Raw genomic sequence first — 21,850 nt, 5'->3', positions numbered from 1 at the left:
AAGAGCACAAACGTCTCTGGCAGGATGGGATGGGGCTTAGAGAAAGGTGAGGTGGAGTGGGAGCTGTTTAATTCCATCCAAATTCCGCCCTTGACACTAATAGCTCCCTTCTGAATGAGCCAGCTGGAAGAAAATGTGAAAGCAAACCATAGAGAACCAAATATGTATGAACCAGAGAGGACCTTAGCGAACAGGGAGTTCAACCCCCTCATTTTCCAGGCCCAGAGAGGTATGGGGAGGGCTATATGTTTAGGACAAATGGTGCATCTGCAAAGTCTCTTTTCTCTGAAATCACATCTCTGTTTTTCAGACTAAATTAACAACATCGCCCATCACCGCTAACTCTAGGAGTCATGTAAATTTACTGAGGTTTTTTTTTGCGGAACAGGTGCGGGCTCAGCCTAGTGAATACCCAAACCATTTCCCTTGGGCTGCCAGTCCCAAAAAGAGGCCTGCCCTGCACTCTGTGAGAGCTGTGCCTGATTTGACACCCAGACCACTATTTATTTGGCCACATTAAGCTTTGCTTTGTGTGACACAAAATCATTGTAAAAGAATGTATTATTAAATGTGTTTTCAAATAAAGGGGGAAAACTAGCAGGCTGTCACTGATTGTTTTATTGTTGGAAGGAAAATAAATAAGTAAAACGTGTACAGGCAAGGTAGGAACTGTTCCAAACAGCGTTTAGAATGGAAGCATTTGTTACACTTTATTGATGTAGGTTTGTAAAACATGCTTGCTAGTGAGCCTGGGGCATTCATGTAAATAACCATCACACGTGCATAGCTCTTTATTATTTATACTGACACAAGTATGATTTATTTACTATATTATGTATATTGGCTTAGGAATAAATAGACATGCAGTGAGACATATAAAAATAAAGACTGGAAATACAGAGTGCCAACTGGCTGCAATTTGGATAGTCGAGATCCTGTACAGTTGGCAAAGTTAATGATTAACTAGTGAATAATAGAGAAGCAGCTCTTGGGGAGCACTTTTGATTTCTGGATGTTGAAATTCTTCACACAAGATGCCCCCAACATAGGAAACGGACCAAGATTCCCACTCATTCTGGATTCTAAAACACAGATAGGAGCATACAACTTTAAGGATGGTATGACTGACATTGAAAGACTATGTCGTGCACACATTGTCTCATCTGGCCCTTACAAAACACTGAGAATTTTTAGAGTGTGTGCTTAGCCTGAAGTTAATAGCTAATAAGTGCCAGAGATAATACCTTCCTCCAGGGCTCTGGTTTCGTTTATTTGACAAATGTTTATTGAGTGCTTGCTATATGCCAGACATGGAGACACTGCAGTGAATAGTGCAGGAGGTACACAAGGAGTAAGCCAATATACAGAACACACATATGTGTAAGAAATAGGGAAAAGGGATGGAGAATGGCTTACGATGAGTTGTCTCTCAATAGGATGAGCAGGGACGTTCTTTCTGGGGAGGTGACATAGGGACAGGGACCTGGAAAGAGACAGAGAGTGGCCACATGCCTCTGAGTAGGAGGAGCTTCCTCCACTGAGAGAACTGCCAGTGCAAAGGCCCTGGGGTAGGAATGTGCTCGGCAAGTTTGGGGAAGAGCAAGAAGGCCTGTGGGACTGAGCGCCAACAGTGAGGGGAAGTGGTTGCAGATGCGGTTAGAGAGAGAATCGGGAGCCAGATCCTGTGGGACTTTCAGGCTAGGTGATGGCAAGAAACTTGAAAGCTATTTCAGGGGCTGCAGTGTCAACGTAACTGCTACATAGAGAACAAACTGAAGGGACGTCCTCTGGGAGCTCATAGCAATAATGGAGATGGGTGAGGCGGGAAGATGAGAATGGGTAAAATTCAGGTAGAGCCATCGAGATTTGCTGATGAGTTGATGTGGGGTGTGAATAAAAGGAAGAAGTCAGGATTCCTCCTTGGTTTTTGGCCCAAACAGCCAGGTGAGTATTGGTAACACGATCTGAAATGGGGAACGCCTGGAGTTTAGGGGAAGGGAGGTCAGGTTTTTGGTTTGCTCATGATAAGTTTCAGTGGCTTATCAGGCAATAAAGTGGAGATTTTGAACAGGCGGTTGGATGCGTATTCTGTTGTTTAGGGGAGAGATTAGGCTGAAGACACGTATTTGGTAACAGTAGTATGTGGATGGTATTAGAGCTATGAAACTGGGTGAGATCACTTGGAGAGAGAGTTTAGATGCCGAAAATACCCAGGTTCTCCAACTTTTAACAATTGTCAAATAATAAAGATCCCACAGAGTTATTTTCTTAAGACAAGCTTATTTACATGTCAGGCAAGGAGAAATTCACTGTGATTTTCCAAGGAAGAAAAGTCAGAGTTTGCAAAGTCTTGCAAAGAGGGCTACAATGTGGTCCTGCTTATTTGGAATTGAAAATCGATTCTTTGAACTGAAGAGAATGAATGAATGCATAGTTTTGTGTGAGTGTGGTTAAACAAGTTCCCTTCTTCAATGGTCAGCAAAGAGTGTTCAGTTAGGCAAGGAAGGGTCTGGTGTTCTGCAGTCATTTGAAATTCATGGCCATTGATGGTCAGCTGGTTAGAACCACTGGGATATAATACAGTACTCAGCCGTGACAGTTTCTAGGCAAGTGTTGCTGGAAATAGAGACGTTTCCTCCTCTACAGTTTGGAAAATGAGGAGGACCTGGCAAAGAAGAATAAAGAGGATCTTCCCATTGAAGCAGGAGGCCACCAAGGACTACATGGTTACCAGGATGTGAGAAATCCAAGAAGCAGGGAGCGGTTGCAGGACAAATGCAGCTGGGGGGTCTCGTGAAACAAAGACCGAGCATTGTTCAGTGTTTCAGCAGCTTGGGGTCACCGGCGACCTTGACCTGGAGTAGTGAAGCCAATCTAGATTTTGTTGGATTTAAGAGAATGTGGGAGGAAGAAAGTGGAGAGAGGAGCAGAAATAAATCCTTTAAGAGATTTCGCTGTAAAGAAGAGCAGAGTAAAGGGACAATGGCTGTAGCAGAGTGTGGTGGTCAAGGAAGCTCTTTATGAGATGGTGCATGTTTGTACGACTGACTTGGTAGAGAGGGAAAGTTGTTGATGCAGGACCATTGTAATAGCAGATCCCTTGAGAAGAGACGAGACTAGCACCTGAGTGAAGAGGCTGGCGCTGTTTAAGAGTATAAACTGCTATCCTTTACAACAACCTGATACCCGTAAGTGAGTAGATTGCGTCTCTTTTCTCAACAAACTAAGAAATAAACTCATTCACTGAGAATGTAGAAGCACTGGGGAATCGGAGGTTTGAGAACCTAAGAGGACATTTTAACTAGTTGTATAGGAAAGAGAGAGAGTGAACGGACTTCGTCAGGGGAGGCAGTGGGATTCCCAGGTCATCCTGAGGGTCTTGAGGTTTCTGGTCTTGAATTTAAAGCGAGGCCCATCAGCACTGTGGTGTGTCCCTCCACCCCTCCTCTCCCGCTACCACATGCACCTGCTCCAGGATAATTGTAAAGGAAGAAAGAGCCAAAGGAGTTGAGATCGTGTGCAAGGGAATTAGGAGAGATGAGCCCTGGGGCCGACGCTGAGGGCATTAGGGGGATGAAGCACAGGGAAGAATGAGGAGTGTCAGGAGCCTGAGGTTTTCACTCTGCCTCGATACACTGCAGTGCCTAGAAAGGGCTTAAGAAATCATCAGGAAAACAACAATTGTATTGCTAGCCAATCGATAATGCCCTCAGTCCAGGTGCATTTCTTCCTCAGTTCTCTTCAGGCCTTCACTGATCTGCCTCACTTCACTAGAAGCTCCTGCTCCTATTTCCCCACTCCTTTCTCCTCTATGATTCATCTCCCAAGGCCCAAGAGTCACCCTGCCTGAGCCGACTGGTCTGCATTCGTACCTTCACCCATACATCTGCATTGGTGGGAGGCCCATTTCACTCTGGATCCTCCTGTTTTCACCGTGAAACACCAAAAAGACAAGGCTTTCTCTAGCTTAAGTGGATTGCTTCTGATGGCCTGGCTTCTCTTTCTGCTAGGAAATCATTCCCCGCAGCGGTTGAGATGGACAAGGGTAAGGAGCATGATGGGAACAGACAGTCTCTTGACCCTGTACTTGTTAAATGCAGAAGCGTTTTGTTCTTTATATTCTACATTGATGTGTCGTCTATGAACTTTGGCTAGCACTCACTTCTGTTCCAAGGCTTCTGATGCTGGCAAACAACTGCATTCATGTGGGCTTTGCTTTCCTTGATCCTTGGCTTTTCAGGTGGGGAGGCTCAGCCTTTCTGGCTGACCCCTGCATTAGCTCCCTAGCCTCATCCAGCTTATCACTTGCCCACCCTACTCTGGGGGTTAAGATTGGGGCCCCTGTGAGCCCACTGGCTGGAAGATATTCTAGGAGTTCCTGTAAGGGCAAGATAAGACTTTCTGCTTTTTTTCAACTCTGTAATATTCTGCAATATTCAACCCTGAGGATGCTCAGCAAGTTACTGGTGTTTTGTGATGTAAAAGGCTTTAAGCTCATGCCACTAGGGATGGTCCACCGTGATGTCCATATCACCGTGCTGAGTCATGACCCAGCTCTCAGAGCCCTTCCTTTGAAAGCTTTCATTTTTTTTAAACACTTGAATATATTACCTGGCCCTCATCCATGTTAAAGTTATGTGCCATTCCGTTCCCACTCACAGATTCGTAAGTGCTTCCTGAAGTCTAGCCCCATCTGCTTGGTTCTTCACATCCAGGAAGAAGTTAATGCCATTCCCAAACTGAATGCTCCAGAAAAATGACATCACTTGGAAACAGGGAAGCATAACCTAGGCTTAGTCTTCCTGTCACTTGAAAGCTACTTAAAATTTGAGGTTAGCTGATGACTCAGACCTAGAGATGCCAGTTTTTATTCACGTGGGAGTTGCTGTAGGGGGTCAATTGTCCAGGTCTTCCCAGACCCTTCCCACTGTTGCCTTGTTCTGAGGCATGTTCAGTGGCGACCTCCAACCCCAACCCCGTGGGGGCCCTGCTGAGAGCTGAGGACCACCCTGCACAAATCTGTGACCCGTGCAGGGTGGGGAAAGGAGCTTGGATTTCAGTGTCAGTTGATGTAGTCTTCTGACTCTGATTTCCTGTCTCCTGCTGACTGTGTGGCTGCAGTAAAGATAACCAACCTCTATTTCCTCAGCTGCAAAATGAGGACAGCTAAACTTATTCACAAGGTTACTGTAAGAAGTAAACAAAATCACACATTTAAAGCACTTAGCATCCTGCCTGGTCCATATGTGCTCAATACATACTAATTTATTAAAAGGCTAAAATAAACTTAACCCTGCCCAAAGCAACCCTACCTGTCTTTGTGTTCACTTCTCTGAACCCCACTGCCTGCCTGTGAAACAGAGCTGATGCACAGGTGAAATGAGATGGCTTCTCTCTGCAACTCACGAGCACAGCCTCTCACCCCTTTCAGTGCATTTCCTCTGAGCTGTTTTGCAGAAATGCTACAGAAAGATGTATTTGGCACCAGTCAATTCAGTTCTAATCTCTGCAGACCAAATATGGGAGAAAAGTCAAAATTCTTTCCTAGATACCCAGGAGCCAACACTTCCAACTCAGATCTATGGAAAGCAGAGATTAAAATGTTTTTTAGGAAGGAGACCGTGTAATGCCCATCCTGTCCCAGCTGCAGGGCACAAGGACCTTTAATCAGCCTCTCCTAAGGGCAGCACCTGCAGGTAAAATAGTGGAGGGGTCTGGAAACAAGAGACTGCCTTGGGTACCTAGGCCAGAGATTTCCTTCAGGTGTGTGAAGTGCGGTTGATGCTAAAAGGGGGTTAGAGGTAGGAGAGCAGAGCCTGCAGGAGCTGGTGCAGTGGGTAATACGGAAGAAAGTACAGAGCAGGCAGACCAGGAACATGCTTTCACTACTCCTGCTGCCTTTTCTTCTTTCTCTTCTCCCTTTCCTCTTCACAAAGTCCCTCCAAGTGGGTTAACAGTTACCACCAGAGGAGCAGATCAGCCCATTCACAGTAGAACATGACCTGCTGATATGAGGCAAACCTGGGTTCAGTTCTTGCTTCCATCACTTGCCTCTCTGCATCTCAGTTGATGCATCTGTAAAATGGAGATGACCATTCCTATCTCAGAGAACGATGGTGAATATCCTGTGACATGATGTAGGTAAAGATTCCAGCATGACGCCTGTACCAGGGAAGCTACAGAAGAAATGCTACTCTCCTTCCTTCCCTCCTCCCTGCACTCCGTCTTGCGACACATCTATCTACGAAACAGAACTAATTCTCAAATCCTTCCTTCTTTAACAAACAAGGCTTTGCCTGCCATAAAACATTAGCAAATAGTGATTGAGCTTGGGATTTTCTGGGAAGCACTGTGTTAGAGCATGCAGTGTGTGATCATTTGATTTGTAGATATATGGTAATGACTTTTCACCACACAAAATCCTTAGGTGCTGCTAAGGACAGGAATAATGCTTCTCGGCTGCTTTTCTCTCCAGACTTCTTTCTCTCATGCAAATCAGAAACATTAATCCTTTTGGCTTTCTGGCCTCTTGGCTATCGGAAAACTCCAGTCACCTACCTTCCCCCCACCACCGCCACTACAACCCTGAAAATAACATTATTGTTAAGAACTCATAACTTCAGAGTGTAATTTCAACCCTCTCATTGATAAGGCAATAACCCAAGCAAACATTAGATCAAGTTACAAATCTGAACATAAACTAGAGATGGAGGCATTATCTGGACGAGATGAATTGGAGTTCTCTATAATGCTACAGAAATTCTTCTAGGCAGAATAGACTTTGGATAGAACTGTTAGACCAAGCCATTAAGTGTCCCAGCTTCTAGTTCATCTCCCAGAGATCCTCAGCATGGCCTTGGTCAGAACATTCATACCTCTTAGATCTGTCTGCCCTTGGTAGAAAATGTACATCAGGGTCCTGAGGTCAACTCAGTCAAGGTCTGCCACGGCCTCTTGCAATTAGGAGGGCTCATTTTTACCCCCTCATCTTTCCAACGGATGTCATGAAAACCCCTTACAAACTTTCTTTTTGACTGATATTGAGTGACAGCTAAAAGATACATCCCAAGCACACGGATCAGTGTTTTCTTTGTTTTTATATCCAGGTCATAGCTCCTTGGAGTCACCAAGAAATATGCCTTCTCCTTCTCCTGATCATTTTACATGGAATCTCACCTGGATAATGAAAGACTCCTTCCCTTTCCTGTCTCATCGCAGCAGATATGGTAAGTATATGTTTAATAGTTACATGTGATGCACCATCACCATCTCGTAATAAGAACTCTGAGTTTCAGTTTGGGAATCAGCTCCAGGGGATTTCCTTAGCTCCCTATATGCAAAAGAAGTCTTTCTGAGCCCTCTGTCTCCCGGTGATGCACAGCCCCACTGGACTGTTCCAGCCAGGCCATTCCAGGGAGCCAAGGGTTTTGTTGCTGCCATATCCCTCCCGCTTAGCCTTCATGATGTATAGGATTCCAGCCATCCCTTTACCAGTCATTAGATGAGATGGTTGTTTGCATCTTGACTGTGGCTTTCTGGTTCTAACCCACAGCATTTCTAACAATCACAGTCTCTTAAGAGGGGATTATTATTACAAGCATCAAAGGTCTTCCAGGTCCCCTTGTAGTTAGGAAGCTCCTTAAAGTTTCCCAAACATGGTCTTTGATATTATTTCGGTTCATTTGATTCTGCAACAGCCTCTGACATCAAGAGACCAGGTCCAATTACATTTTTACAGATGCGGAAACTAAGTTTAACAAGATCACACAGAGTGGCTTCTCCAGCTACCAAGCCAGAGTTCTTCCCCTTCTTCCATTTTTTTTTTCTCTCGAGCGCCACCCATGCAGCCTGATAGGTTCTGTCCTAGGACCCCTCAGGAGGTCGCCTTTACATGGCGTAAGATTCCTCCTTCTCTCTGCGCATTCTAACAGCTCATAGTGGCTGGGTCTCTGCGGTGGAGAGATTTACAGGAGAGAAGAAATATTTCTAAGTGAACATTTTATTTCTCTGGAACTCCTCTAGGGCGAACCCCATAAGGGCAGACACTAAGCTTTGCTCCCCACATTATTCTATCACATGGAAGAGATGCATAAAGACTTATTAGATTGGTGCAAAAGTAATTATGGTTTTGCCACTACTTTCAATGGCAAAACTGCAATTACTTTTGCACCAACCTCATATTTATGATGAATTAATACAAAAGGCCTCTAGAGATGAAAGTCATTCATTAGGCCTGATTGAATTAAGTATTTATAAACCTGCTGCAGCACTGAGTTCTAGATTTCCTTCTGGGCATATTTACCTGTTCCTCTATGCGGTCTCTACCCTTGGACCTAAGCTATTTAAAATGCACCTAGCAGAGATGTTCCACTTACTGTGGAAAAACTCCCAGTCCAAAGGCTGCTGTCTGTCATCTATAATGCTCTTGGTTCATATGAACTGTACTTTTCATTTTAAACTTAAAAAAAAAATCCATCAAAAACCCCAGGGCAGTTTAGAATTATCTTCTGTGCTGGAATGTTTCCTGGGACTTTTAAGCAGCCCTTGCAGGAGAGAAAGATCAGTGGTCGTAAGGAGATTCCAAATAAGAATTACTTCCTGATTTTATTTAAGCCAGCCACTGAGTGTCATCCTATGATAAAGGCAAGTATCTATAAATAATTGAAATCTGGACCTTTGCATTGTTAATGCTTTGTAACCAGATTTGCGATACGACTGGTCTTCAGGTAACATTTTTGAGTTTCCTCCCAAAGTCATTCAGTATCTCTACAGGAGGACAATTTTTATAAAATGCAGAATGTCCAAAAAAGGCAGATCTACCCCCTGCATGCTGCAGAGCGCAACACATTTGTTCCCTGCAGAGCATCTTGTAAGAGGTTACAGGTCAAAAGGAAAAAACCATGAGAGTTTATTAAGCTGGTTCTTACCCACAGCGTGGCCCTGATAAACCCATTTGGTGCTCCCTGCGCCTCATCCTCCTTATCTGTAAAATGAGGCTGAAATGGCATGCCACTTTAGGGCAAAAGAATCAATCCAGTGGTTTTTTCAAGATCTCTTTCAAACTCTCCTCATGGCCTGGAATCCTCATGATTTCCCTTCTTGGCAGAGGAGAGGACCCAAACCATTGGCAGTTACTGCCTGAGTTCTGGGTGAGAGTGCCCCAGTCAACACCATTGTTGTTGTTGATTCATGGGAAAGAAGGAGCTGATTCTTCATTGATGGTTCCTTAACTGATCATAGTGGTCATTCCAGAGGTTTTATGTCTTTCGGCCATATTTAATTCACCTGAGACTTACGAAGACATTAGCACCACCATCATTTTCCCTGTGTGCCTGGCCCTGTGTCAGATTTGGGAAGTGATGCACATATAAAGACAGGTAAGGCTTGGCCCTGCCCTTTCAGTGCTTATAGGCCAGAGAAATCATTCTGTAGGCAGCTAGGCCCATTGCCATAAAGAGTGTCCCCAGTGGGCTGACCTCAGAGCGTAGATGTTAAGGATCTGTGATCTTGCCCCAAGACCCACCTCAGAACAAGCTAAAGGCAGAGCTCAGGCCACAAGGCTGGTCCCCTTAAGGATGTTTGTGGGGCCTCAGCCTACATGTCTATGGACCAAAGAGGCCAGCCGGCTCGGGTGATAAATCCATACATTTCAACTGCCATGAAAGACATTTTAAGAAATGTTAACAACTTCATTAATTTTAAGGCCTCAAACTTGGGCAGAGAAATTTGACTGGAAAATTGCCGCCTGAAGGGATCATTCTTCAGATAGTGAGAAGTCACCAAGTCTCAGCAAGTCCATCATGGGACTCCATGCCTGGCTGTCTTCACCTGTATTCTGGTGGGGGGCATGTTGGGGTCGGGGAAAGAGAGTGAGCTGCAACAACCTGACCGCAGGCGTCCTGATGACCAGTGGGCTAGGCCTCTCTCGGGTGAGCTGTCCAGTTCTGAATTGGAATGGCTTTCCTCTCTCCAGTGTTTTATGAGAAGAGACGAGGTGGAAAGAGGCTAATAAGATTTACTCACCCCCAGTCTGTAATTATCTGCTTGAGGAAAAAGTTTGACCTACCTTTTTGAAGGCTTCCCATATTTCTTCTAATTTGCGTTGAGGGCCTAATATGCTGTGTAGAATATATTCTCTTCCATGGCATTTGACATCAGATTCCAGTCCTTTCTCGCCTTTGTCTTGAATGACGAGTGCTCACTAATTTCATCATCAGCAAGCAGAGGGCTGCACGTTCCTCTCCTAAGGTTTTCAGAGGGAAGACGTCTAAAGAAAGACTTTATTTTCTTTTTATCATCAGCTTTAATGCCTTTAGACTTATTTATAGGCTTGGCTAAAGGATTAGGCTCTAACTACCTACCCAGATAAAAAATCTGTTCCATCAAGTAGCACCAGATGCTAAGAGATTGAGGCCACTGGGGGTTTTGAAAGGCAGTTTTGATCACCTTGAGTTTGAGAGCCACAGAGACAGATGGTATCCTTTCCAACTTTAAATCGTATTTGCCCACTCTGGGTATGGGAAGAACAACATCAACTTTTTAAACAGAACGGCCAAAGATTCTGCCCCATATGAGCAGGAGAGAGGGATTTTTCATTTATGTATATATATATATATATATATATATATATGTATATTTTATATATATATATAAAATTATACATAGCAAAACTTTTTCACCCATTTTTCTCATTTAAGTTGTATTATAAAATTATAATAGATGGAAATTATTTTATAATTTTTATGGAAATGCAAATTGAGGATCAAAGGATTTCAATTTACGGAGTGGATGAACCATTAGAAAAGAGTGAACCCAGATTATCTGACTCTAAGTTGAGTGCTCTTTCTATCATGTCACAAAGTTACTTCAAAGATGAGCTTTCCCTGCCTGGAGAGCACGCTCACTTCTTGGGTGACCTGGTGTTTAGCTGACTGATCGATCTGATGTCTAAGACCTTGGGTAGCTGTGGGACCAAGACTTGATATCACCAAATGGAGACTATCCCAGGCAGGCCAGATAATTCAACCCTTTCTATCCATGAGTGGAGTCCCCTTGGCACTATAGGTAGTCTTTTCTCTATCCCCCCTCCCTCCCTATCCCAGACTGTGGTCCCTGTATGGATTGACTTGGGTCTCGCCCACAACATTTGTTAAAATTCTAACCACCTAGTACCTGTGAATGTGACCTTATTGGGAAATAGAGTCTCTGCAGTCAAGTAAAAATGAGACCATACTGGATTAGGATGGGCCTTAATCCAATATGATTGGTGTCCTTATAAGAAGAGAAAACACAGGCATATATGGAGTGCACACCATGTGACTCTGGAGTCAGAGATTAGAGCAGGTGTCCCCAAACGACGGCCTGGCCCGCGGGCTGCATGCGGCCCCCTGAGGCCATTTATCCGGCCCCCCGCCGCACTTCAGGAAGGGGCACCTCTTTCACTGGTGGTCAGTGAGAGGAGCACAGTATGTGGCGGCCCTCCAATGGTCTGAGGAACAGTGAACTGGCCCCCTGTGTAAAAAGTCTGGGGACGCCTGGATTAGAGTGATGTGTCTACAAGCCAAGGAACACCAAGGTTATGGGCCACACTGGAGGGTAAGTGGAAAGCCTGGAACAAATTCTTCTTCAGTACTTCAGAGGCAGCACGGCTGTGAGAAAGTAAATTTCTGTTATTTTAAGCCACCCAGTGGATGGTACTTTGTTATGACTGCCCTGAGAAACTGATCCAGCCCCATAATGTCCAGAACATTGATTCCTGGAAAAGAAAATATTTCTCCCAACCTCCCAAGGTCTAAGTGCAACAAAATAATTGTTAGATTTGAACAAAAGTTCTATTCAAACTTTGTCTGCTTTCCAGTCCAAGGGGACCTATCCACTTCAGGGGCTGGTTCTTTTAGAAAGAAAAATTAGACTTTTTAATTACTTTCCCTACCATTGCCACCATCACCACCCGTCCTGTTAATGTGTCAATTTCTTTGATTGAAAAAACTAGGTAAATCAAATATCTCTCAAAAAAAAAAAAATCAGCCTAACACAGAATCAAAAATGGAAAACACAAAGGCCCTGCAGCTCTGTATGGGATTTGCTTCACAGCTCTGGCAGGAAGTCAGTTTGATCACATTTCTGAAATTGTGTATTTAATGTGGCTGGCCGCGATCAGCCATTCTGGTCCTCAGGAGCACTGGCATCAGTGAAAAGCAGCTCCCTTGTGGACCATCGTCAGGGTTGAAAGCTTCCTTCCCAACTCCTCTGCCCCTGCCAGGCCAGGTCTCTTTTTTTGTGTTCTCTTTCTAGCCTTGCTCCACTGAGCTAGGGGGTCAAGTTCTTTCCTAGCTCATGCCTCTGTATTTTCATCTGCAAGCTTGGTAAGCAAAAGACCTCTGCATGCATTTGCCACAAAGGCTGAGTCCCAAAGGGGACAGCAATGCTGGCTGTCACACAAGACCAGGGATCAGGGACCGACTGTCACCTTGAGCGCCCCGACCTGCTGAGAGCCAACATGCTCAATCCATGGAAATTCAGTAAAAAGAAGTTGGCTTAGGTGTTTCGAGGAGAGACGTGTTTAAAATGTTCTTCTTGGTCATATCCCTTTAAAACAAAGACACATAAAGCCATTCCAATAAATATGAACAATTTATCTCTACGTTGGTGGCAAGTTGAGTAAGAAAATGCAGAAAGAATAAAAGTTGGAATAAAAGATAGTAAGAGGATGAATGACCATGTGACACAAAGGTGAGAAAAACAAGTCAGAAAAGATCCACTTAAAACACTTTTTACAGACAGAGCAGGAAAGTCACTGACAAAGGGAGACAGATGATGAGGGGACAGAGACAGAGACACATAGGAAAAGACAGAGGAAGGGACTAAAGTAGGAGGGGTCACCCTTGGCTGTCTGACCATCTTTTCATGTATTCTTTTTCTTGCTCACATGGGTTCTGCTCTCACCCCTGGGCAGGTGGCTCCTTAATGCTTGCTTCAGTCTTGACTTCCCCCTTTAGAGACCCTCTTGCCCCCTGCACCATTTCCCCCTTAGCGTGTCTCCACTAACACAGAGAACAGGAGAAGGGGTGTCAACATTCATGGAGTGATGACCGTATGCTTGGTTGTGCTCTAGGCATCTCAATGATACAAATGGGACACATTTTATTCCCTCAAGGAACTCTGGAGGAAGAAGTAAGCATGCTGCTCTTTGACAAATGCAGTAGCAGAGGCCCAGGAACACAGAGGAGGGAGGACCAGGTCTGTAAAGGACTCAAGAAGGGAGATGTTTTGTACAAAAGGGATGCATGTGCAAAGGCTGTAGAGGATCTGGGGAGAGGCTGGAGAGACACTCTGAGTATGCTCAGGGTTTGGGCGTTGTCCTATGCATGAGGCATAGGATGGAAAAGAAAGGGAAGGAGGGGAATCTGGAAGAGATTCTGGATGTAAGTGAGCACAACTTGGTTACCTATTCAGGGGAATCCATCTTGAGTAATTAAGTGGATGAAGAGGTCATTGACAAACAGAGAAGAAAAACATTTGGCAAGGAAAGGTGTTGACCAAGGCATTTAGAGGGAGGAGGAAAGGTTACATTTGAAATGCCTTCAGGATAGCCAGGTGAAGATGGCCAGTAGAGAGCTGTAAACACAGGTCTTGATTGGATAATTTATACAGGGAAGAGGTTTAATTCACTCAACAGTCCCACATGGCTGGGGAGGCCTCATGATCATGGCAGAAGGCAAGAAGGTCCAAAAGTATGTCTTACATGGTGGCAGGCAAAGAGACTGTGTGCAGGGGAACTTCACTTTATAAAACCATCACATGCTATTCTTGTGAGAGACTATTCACTCTCACGAGAATAGCATGGGAAAGACCAGCCCCCATGATTCAATTACCTCCCACTGGGTCCTTCCCATGGCACGTGGGAATTATGAGAGCTTCCATTAAAGATGAGATTTGGGTGGGGACATAGCCAAATCATATCAACACCAAAGCCAAGGAAGTGAAGAATTTTTAGGTGAAGGAATGTTGTATGTATGTGTGATACCCCCAACACTCCAATCAGTTCTGTGGAGACAGACTCAATCTCTGGGTTTGGTGAACCACCAGTACCTAATAAGAAGGTTTGCTTAGTTTTAGCAGATATGACATGCCTGTTGGATTTAGTAGAGCTTTCTTTTGGATACCATGTAGCAAGCATTTACAACCAGCAGCTGGTGACAACACTATGGCCCCAAATTAGAACAGTCTGGGAGGTTGTGGGCCTCACTCTATCCCCATATTCTCATGGAGGAAATTTTTTTAATGTGTCTCCATGCGACTTAGTGCCTCTGATGTCACACTTTTCCTGTGTCTTAGTTATTTGTGGTCCTGCATTACTACTCTTCCTGGACTTTAAGCATTTAGACACCGGGGGATTCACATCTTGTTTCCTTTTGCACCCTAGCACTTCTCTCATGTTTTGTACTCATTGTGTACTCACTAGAGGTAATTGCGATATCTGCCCAGCAGTTCAGGGCCATATGAGGAGCAAACTCAGGTCTCCCAATTCCCAGCCTACAGCTTTCCCACCCCCGAAGTTCTCTGTTTTATTAAAGGGCAGGGACCTTCCCACCAGCACTCTCATTTCTAGTCATATTAATCAGTTTCAGGAAAGAAATGTGTCTAAACGGAGAGCAATACATGGGCTGGACTTACTTTGGTTGAGGATTCAAAGTGAATTTAACTACTTTGAGCAGGCTTGTTTTTTTTTCCTTTCTTAACCTAAAAAAGTATATTCAGCAGACATTAGTGAACGGAGGAGTTTCTCTTTTGACAGCTTTGGAACATCTGAAATACTATATACAGAGCACTTCTAACCAACCTAGAAATACATGTGTCCTAAAAATATGCAGGAAAAGGACTTATCAAGGGTGAGAAAAATGAGAGGAAATCCTCTTAAAATGTTTCATCGAGAGCAACCTCAGGTGCAAAACTTTGTGTCAGAAGAGACCTCCAATTCACAGGACTTTAACCAGCCCGTTGACCAGAACACACATGTGTCAGAAGAGACCTCCAATTCACAGGACTTTAACCAGCCCGTTGACCAGAACACACATATGTCAGAAGAGACCTCCAATTCACAGGACTTTAACCAGCCCGTTGACCAGAACACGCATGTGTCAGAAGAGACCTCCAATTCACAGGACTTTAACCAGCCCGTTGACCAGAACACACATATGTCAGAAGAGACCTCCAATTCACAGGACTTTAACCAGCCCGTTGACCAGAACACACATATGTCAGAAGAGACCTCCAATTCACAGGACTTTAACCAGCCTGTTGACCAGAACACGCATGTGTCAGAAGAGACCTCCAATTCACAGGACTTTAACCAGCCCATTGACCAGAACACACATGTGTCAGAAGAGACCTCCAATTCACAGGACTTTAACCAGCCCGTTGACCAGAACACGCATATGTCAGAAGAGACCTCCAATTCACAGGACTTTAACCAGCCCGTTGACCAGAACACACATGTGTCAGAAGAGACCTCCAATTCACAGGACTTTAACCAGCCCGTTGACCAGAACACACATATGTCAGAAGAGACCTCCAATTCACAGGACTTTAACCAGCCCGTTGACCAGAACACGCATGTGTCAGAAGAGACCTCCAATTCACAGGACTTTAACCAGCCCATTGACCAGAACACACATGTGTCAGAAGAGACCTCCAATTCACAGGACTTTAACCAGCCCGTTGACCAGAACACGCATATGTCAGAAGAGACCTCCAATTCACAGGACTTTAACCAGCCCGTTGACCAGAACACGCATGTGTCAGAAGAGACCTCCAATTCACAGGACTTTAATCAGCCCGTTGACCAGAACACACATGTGTCAGAAGAGACCTCCAATTCACAGGACTTTAATCAGCCCGTTGACCAGAACACACATGTGTCAGAAGAGACCTCCCATTCACAGGACTTTAACCAGCCCATTTGTGTAGATGACTAGAATAATTTGGTCTATGAGAAGTTAATAGAAATTGTGAGCTGTCAGGGCCTTCTGTGGTCTGGTCAAATAGCCACCTCCGTAGGATGAGGAAACAGAGGCCTAGAGAGGTTGACGATCTCCCCAGGACTGGGGGCAAAGCGGAGATTCAAATCCAGGCCATCTGCTCAGCAGAGCCCACGTTTAACCTCTCTACTGTAAGGCAAGGGTTCATGTTTTTCCTCAATAAGAGGGATCACAAAATATTTTCTCACATTTCAGTCCTATCTGTTGCTTTACACACCATGTTCCTTGAATACCCTGGGTTTCCACCAGCCCAGCAGTTTTGCTGCCCTGTGGATTGCCTCAGTGTGGGGTCAGTGCACTGCTGGTGTGGATGAACACATGGCCACACTCAGTCTAGTTGCCTCATAGTCACTTGGAGAACACTTTAAAAACAAGATTCTGATGAGGGTGGTAACTGGACTGGAGAACTAGGTCTGGTAACCCCAGCACTTTAACTGACCTCCACATTGCCTATTTAAATCCTATTTAAATCACTGGGCTGGGCCCGGTGATTCACGCCGGTAATCCCAGCACATTGGGAGGCTGAGGCAGGTGGAGCACCAGAGGTCAGGAGTTCAAGACCAGCCTGGCCAACATGGGGAAACCCTGTCTCTACTACAAATACAAAAATTAGCCAGGCATGGTGGCAGGTACCTGTAATTCCAGCTACTTAGGAGGTTGAGGCAGGAGAATTGCTTAAACCTGCGAGGCAGAGGTTGCAATGAGCCGAGACTATACCATTGCGCTCCAGCCTGGGCAACAAGAGTGAAACTTCATCTCAAAAAATCAATCAATTAATCATTCTCCTCTGTAACATCCCAACAAAAGGTCTTCGAGCCTCTGCCTGAAAGCAACACATAGAACCACAGCGGGGAAGACTCGTCTTGGGGATCCGAGATGTGGAATGAGTTCTCAGCTCAGATTCTTGTGAGTTGTATTACATTCAGCCACTACCTACTGTTTCGTTTCTCTGCGTCATCTTTAAAGTGGAAATGATCAGGATTACCAACTGTATTGTGAGGATATGAGGATGAATCTGAATGTGCCCAGGGCACAGTGATAGGTAGGTTTTTGTGGCATGGCTCCATTTGCTATAAGACTCTTGCTTAAAACTCTTTTAAATCCCTAGTTTTGCCCTCTGGAACTTGAAAGCATTTTGCCTTTAATCGCGCTAGTATTTGATCTGGGATTTAATTCACGCAGTTTACCTTCAAAATTTATACAACTCTACGGAATTAAGCAATATCAGTTCTCCACCTGTCGAGAATAACTTTATCTCCTCCTCTGTTCTTAGTAAACTTCCTAGCCAGACCTTTACCAGCTGTCAAAATTGTTTCATCCTTCAAGGTGGAGTCCAGCAGTTGCCTCTTCTGTGGACCTTTGGTCCTCCCGAGCAAAGAGACTCCCTTGTTCTGTTTTCCCCGAGGCCTCTTAGAGTTAGCTATGGGCAAGTTCATCCCCTCAACTGGACTCGGAGTCCCTGAAGGGAACAAGGTCTGTGTGTGGGCAGCCTGGTACCTTCCTGTGTTTGAAAACAGGGAGGAATGGAGTCCTGTGTCCACATTAACACCCAGCAGGTCCTGTCTCTTCAGAGACAGAACAATTAGTGGGGAGGTCCATTCTAAGGTCTCCCTTAACCACCAAGCTTCTCCTGTTGTCGTGGATGCCACATTGCTGAGTTCATCTCCAACCTTCTATTCCCTTCAGGAATAAACTCATTTAGACAGATGTCATATTGAGCAATGGTACAAACTGCTAGGGATTTCACCATGCCCTCTGGACCCTGCCTCATTCTGTTAGCGACTTCCTTACCCAACATACACACACACACACACACACACACACACACACACACACACACATATTTTGCATGAGTGTTTCCTGGAAATTGCAAGCAGAGAACTGAACTGGAAGTCCAATCTGGGTTCTGGTCTCAACTCTTTACTGCTCCAAACCCTAGGCCATGCCACCTTGGCCAAGTCCCTTCAGTCTCCTGAGACTTCATTTTCCCATCTATAAAATGAAGAAGCTGAGCTAGTTAACTTCAGAATTAATTGTTTTCGGTTTTCTGTTCTGTGATTAAGAGCAGAGTCCGGTTTTTCTATCTGTAACATTGTCATGGTCACAGATAAGAGAAATAGGAATTCAGCTTTCCGTGTCTCTCCCACTGCAGCGGGCACGCATGCACACACACAGCCCCCTGAGGCTGTCTTCATGTAATTGATTGATGGAAGGAGACTTGGCCCTTCTTCTCTGCAGCTTGATTATAAGTGAGCTAAACAGATGTCTTGAATTGGGTGATTGGTTCCCAGATGCATTCCAGGGAGCAGGCTGGTGGGAAGGAAGTGAATGGTTTCAAGTTCTGAGGATCTATGACAAATGAACAGTGGCTGTGCTCAGAGTGGGTAGGGGGCCAGGTTGGATACTTAGTGTTATGAAGCAAGTGACCAGATGTTGATGGCAGCTGGTGGATTAATAACAAAGGTGACTGGTGAGCCAATTACCCCTTAAGGAGATAATCCAGAAAGGGGGAGCCACAGTTCCCAATCACCTGAGCCTGGGCTGGGAGTCACAGCCCTTGGGTTGCTGCTGACCAGCTGGCTAGGGTGAAGTTAGAGAGCTTATTTTGGCCACCTGCCCAAAGGGGCAACTATTCTTCGCATGGTAGAGATGCAAGAGACACGAGAATCATTTTATTCCACCACTCCATTTTCCAGATGAGGACACTGAGGTCTGGAAAGCATAGAGGACTCATGTGAAGTTATCTCACAGAGCCAGGACTAGAACCCAGATCATCTCACTTGGGGTCTTCCAAAGGCAAGCTCAATCAGCCTTCACAAAGGAAAGATTGAGTGAGGAGCACACATTTCTCCGCCACCCCTTTTCCTTTTTCACTTCCAGCTGCAACAGGGCTGAAAACAGAGTTTTCTTCCTGCTATGCTGGACATACTCCCTCTTATGTTCCCTCTGCCATTGGTGACCCCTGGAGCCACTTAAAGGGTAACAGCAATGACAGCCATCATTAAATAAGGCCAAACTGTGTGCAAGTCGCCATGCAGGTGCTCAATGTACACTGCTGCATTTCATCTTCCTCACAATTCCAGGAGATGGTCCCTGCTTTAATTCTTATTTTACAGTTGAAAAAAAATGTGGCACAAAGAGATTCAATAATTTTCCCTGACATGTGGAGCTAGTAATGGCACAGCCAAATTTCCATCTTGGGAGCCTGACCACATGCAGGATCTGTGCTTCTAGTTACTCCCTGTAATGCCTCCCTAGACACCCTGGTGCTTCTCCCAGGCCCCTGAGAGGTTGATATAAAATAGGGCAAGGACAGAAGGATCTCTGTTCTAGTCTGCTTCTCCCTGGGCCCTCCAAGGTCAAGTCAGGCCTGTTCATGCCCTGGTTCCTGGTGGTAAATCTGAGGCACAGGAAGACACAGTGCTATGTCTGCATCACAGGGCCACGGTGGTAAGAACATCCATATATTAATACATGGTATCTCAGGGTTTAGAAAGCATGGCCACATTCATTACCTTATGTGATCATCACAGCAGGCAGGCAGGCAGGCAGGCAGATAGATTAGATAGATAGATAGATAGATAGGTAGATAGATAGATAGATAGATAGATAGATAGATAGATAGATAGAGATATATGAGACAGAGTCTGACTCTGTCACCCAGGCTGGAGTGTAGTGGTGCAATCTTGGCTTACTGCAGCCTCTGCCTCCCAAGTAGCTGAGACTACAGGCACCTGCCATCACGCCCAGCTAATTTTTGATTTTTAGTACAGATGGGCTTCACTTTCACTATGTTGGCTAGGCTGGTCTAGAACTCCTGACCTCAAGTGATCTGCCTGCCTTGGCCTTCCAAAGTGCTGGGATTAGGTATTTATATTGTTTTTATCAGCATCATTAGTGTGATAATTCTCTGTAGTTTATCCATGAGGAAACCAGGACTTGAGTGGTTAAATGAATTGCTCCAAGCACAAGGCCAATTGGCCTGGAGCTGGAAGGCTTCCTAAGAATTCTTTAGTGAACTTTCCCCTTTGCTTCTGGCCCCATGCTTTTGCTTACTCTGTTCTCACTGTGGTTCTGGGCCTGAGAACAGACCTGCTCACCAGCAGGGAGCTTTCAGCAACCATCAAAACGTAGTTTGTTGGCAGAAGAGTACATGCAGGAAGAGACAACCCAAAAAACTTTATTGGAGGTGAGTTGAGCCATCTGATCATTGGGAGATATTTGAAACCTAGCCATGTATGTTTTTGCTAATTCATTCCAGAAAAAAAATGTAGTGTGGATTTTTCAGAATTTTTCTTTTTTAAGGTATTGTTTTGTCTTTCAGCCACAGCTTTGAATAATAATCATTATCATCGTCATCATCACAGGATTAGAAACAGGATTTTAGTACCAGCTTTGCAACCCAGCCACTGTGCATTCTTTGGTGATCCCCATCATTCTCCCTCCTTTTCCTTCCTCTTAGAGGCCTCCAAGCTCCCTCATGACTCCGGAGGCCTACAACTGGGACATTCTGATGAATCCCTCGAGCAGAGGAGACCCTCCCTGTGCCTCAGAATTAGTGGCCAGTGAGAGAGTTCCCTTGAGCTGGGTACAATCCTTAAGGACTGGCAGTGTTTTGAGAATGCTAATTTTGGGGGTTCCATTTAATGAATGTAGCTTTAAATATAGATCTCTTTAAAGGCCAACTGTAAAGGAATTGCCACGTATGCATGATGTTTCATATGGTTCTTTATTGAAGATACTTACTGGGCTTGTCAGGAATACGTTGTCATTTTTATATGCCGTGAAGAAAACCAGCCTCAGCTGGAGGGGCTGGTAAGTGAAGCCTGAGGACACACGACAGCTGGTGGGTTCTGTACCTCTGATCAGCTCGGATCTGGTGCTCCCTGAAGAGGTGACATTCAGAAAGACTTCTGCAGCCAGGAGAAATATCCTCCATGCTGTGTGTGAAGGACTCATTGATCAGTGACATGGCCCTAAGTCAGTATTTTCCCTTGCCTGGGTCTTGTTTTTTTTCACCTGTCCAATGGAGAAATGGTTGGCCTCAAATGTTGCTTAAAGTTCTAACAGCCTCTGACTGCGAATATCACCTAAAGGCAATGCCAACCTTACTTTGCTACGACAAAATACTAAAGAAACGGTCATGTGCCATCACCTTTTTCTGACTGACCATTGGAATATGCTTTCTCAGGATGAACAGGAGGCTGTGTTCACAAAAGGCATGGTTATGCAAATTCGGAATCAGCCAATGCGCTTTGGGAATTTCTCCATTCCAAGCACATGTGTCACCACCTTAAGCCCTTTCAGCAGTTTTGGGAAGTGAGGCTTATCACTGAGATGACCTGACTGAGGCTGAGAGAGCACCAAACAGTGTCCCATGTCACAGAGCTGACAAATGGCAGAACTGGAGTCAAATCTCAAGTCTCGTGCTGTATTCATGTGAATCAACCATGATGATGTTAAGGTTACTTGAATAAGACATCTGGCCGTAGAAATACAGTAAAAGATTGTAGGGCTGTTGGGATCACAGACATCACCATTCAATAAGTCAGGACAGCCAGGACCAACATCAGGCTCTCTGTATCCCAGTAGTTAGACATCAGGCCAAGATAACTGGAGACAGGAAAGCATTTCTAGCAGGAAAATAACCCCAAGACAAAATCACAATCATATTGTCATATTTTAAGTGAGTGGCAACCCTGATGATTCTGTTTTCAGATGCAGATCCCATTGACCAAGTATTCAGTTAAATGAACTCTTATAGGCACCTTCTGAAAACAGATACATCCTGAGGGCCACAGAGACTTTAC

The 21,850-nt window shown here is 44.9% G+C and overlaps 1 protein-coding gene across 1 annotated transcript in view; it reads left to right on the top strand.

Moving 5' to 3' along the window:
- Window positions 1-21,850, top strand: part of ALK (ALK receptor tyrosine kinase) — a 769,803-nt gene that overhangs the window by 210,954 nt on the left and 536,999 nt on the right. The window contains exon 2 of the mRNA XM_003941519.3: window positions 7,107-7,226. Coding sequence (XP_003941568.3) covers window positions 7,107-7,226 — 120 coding nt within the window. The remainder of the gene's footprint in view (window positions 1-7,106; window positions 7,227-21,850) is intronic.

This window comes from Saimiri boliviensis, chromosome 1 (genome assembly GCF_048565385.1).
Source record: "Saimiri boliviensis isolate mSaiBol1 chromosome 1, mSaiBol1.pri, whole genome shotgun sequence".
In the NCBI taxonomy this organism is placed as follows: domain Eukaryota; kingdom Metazoa; phylum Chordata; class Mammalia; order Primates; family Cebidae; genus Saimiri; species Saimiri boliviensis.
This window is presented reverse-complemented; position numbering and strand designations above follow the sequence as displayed.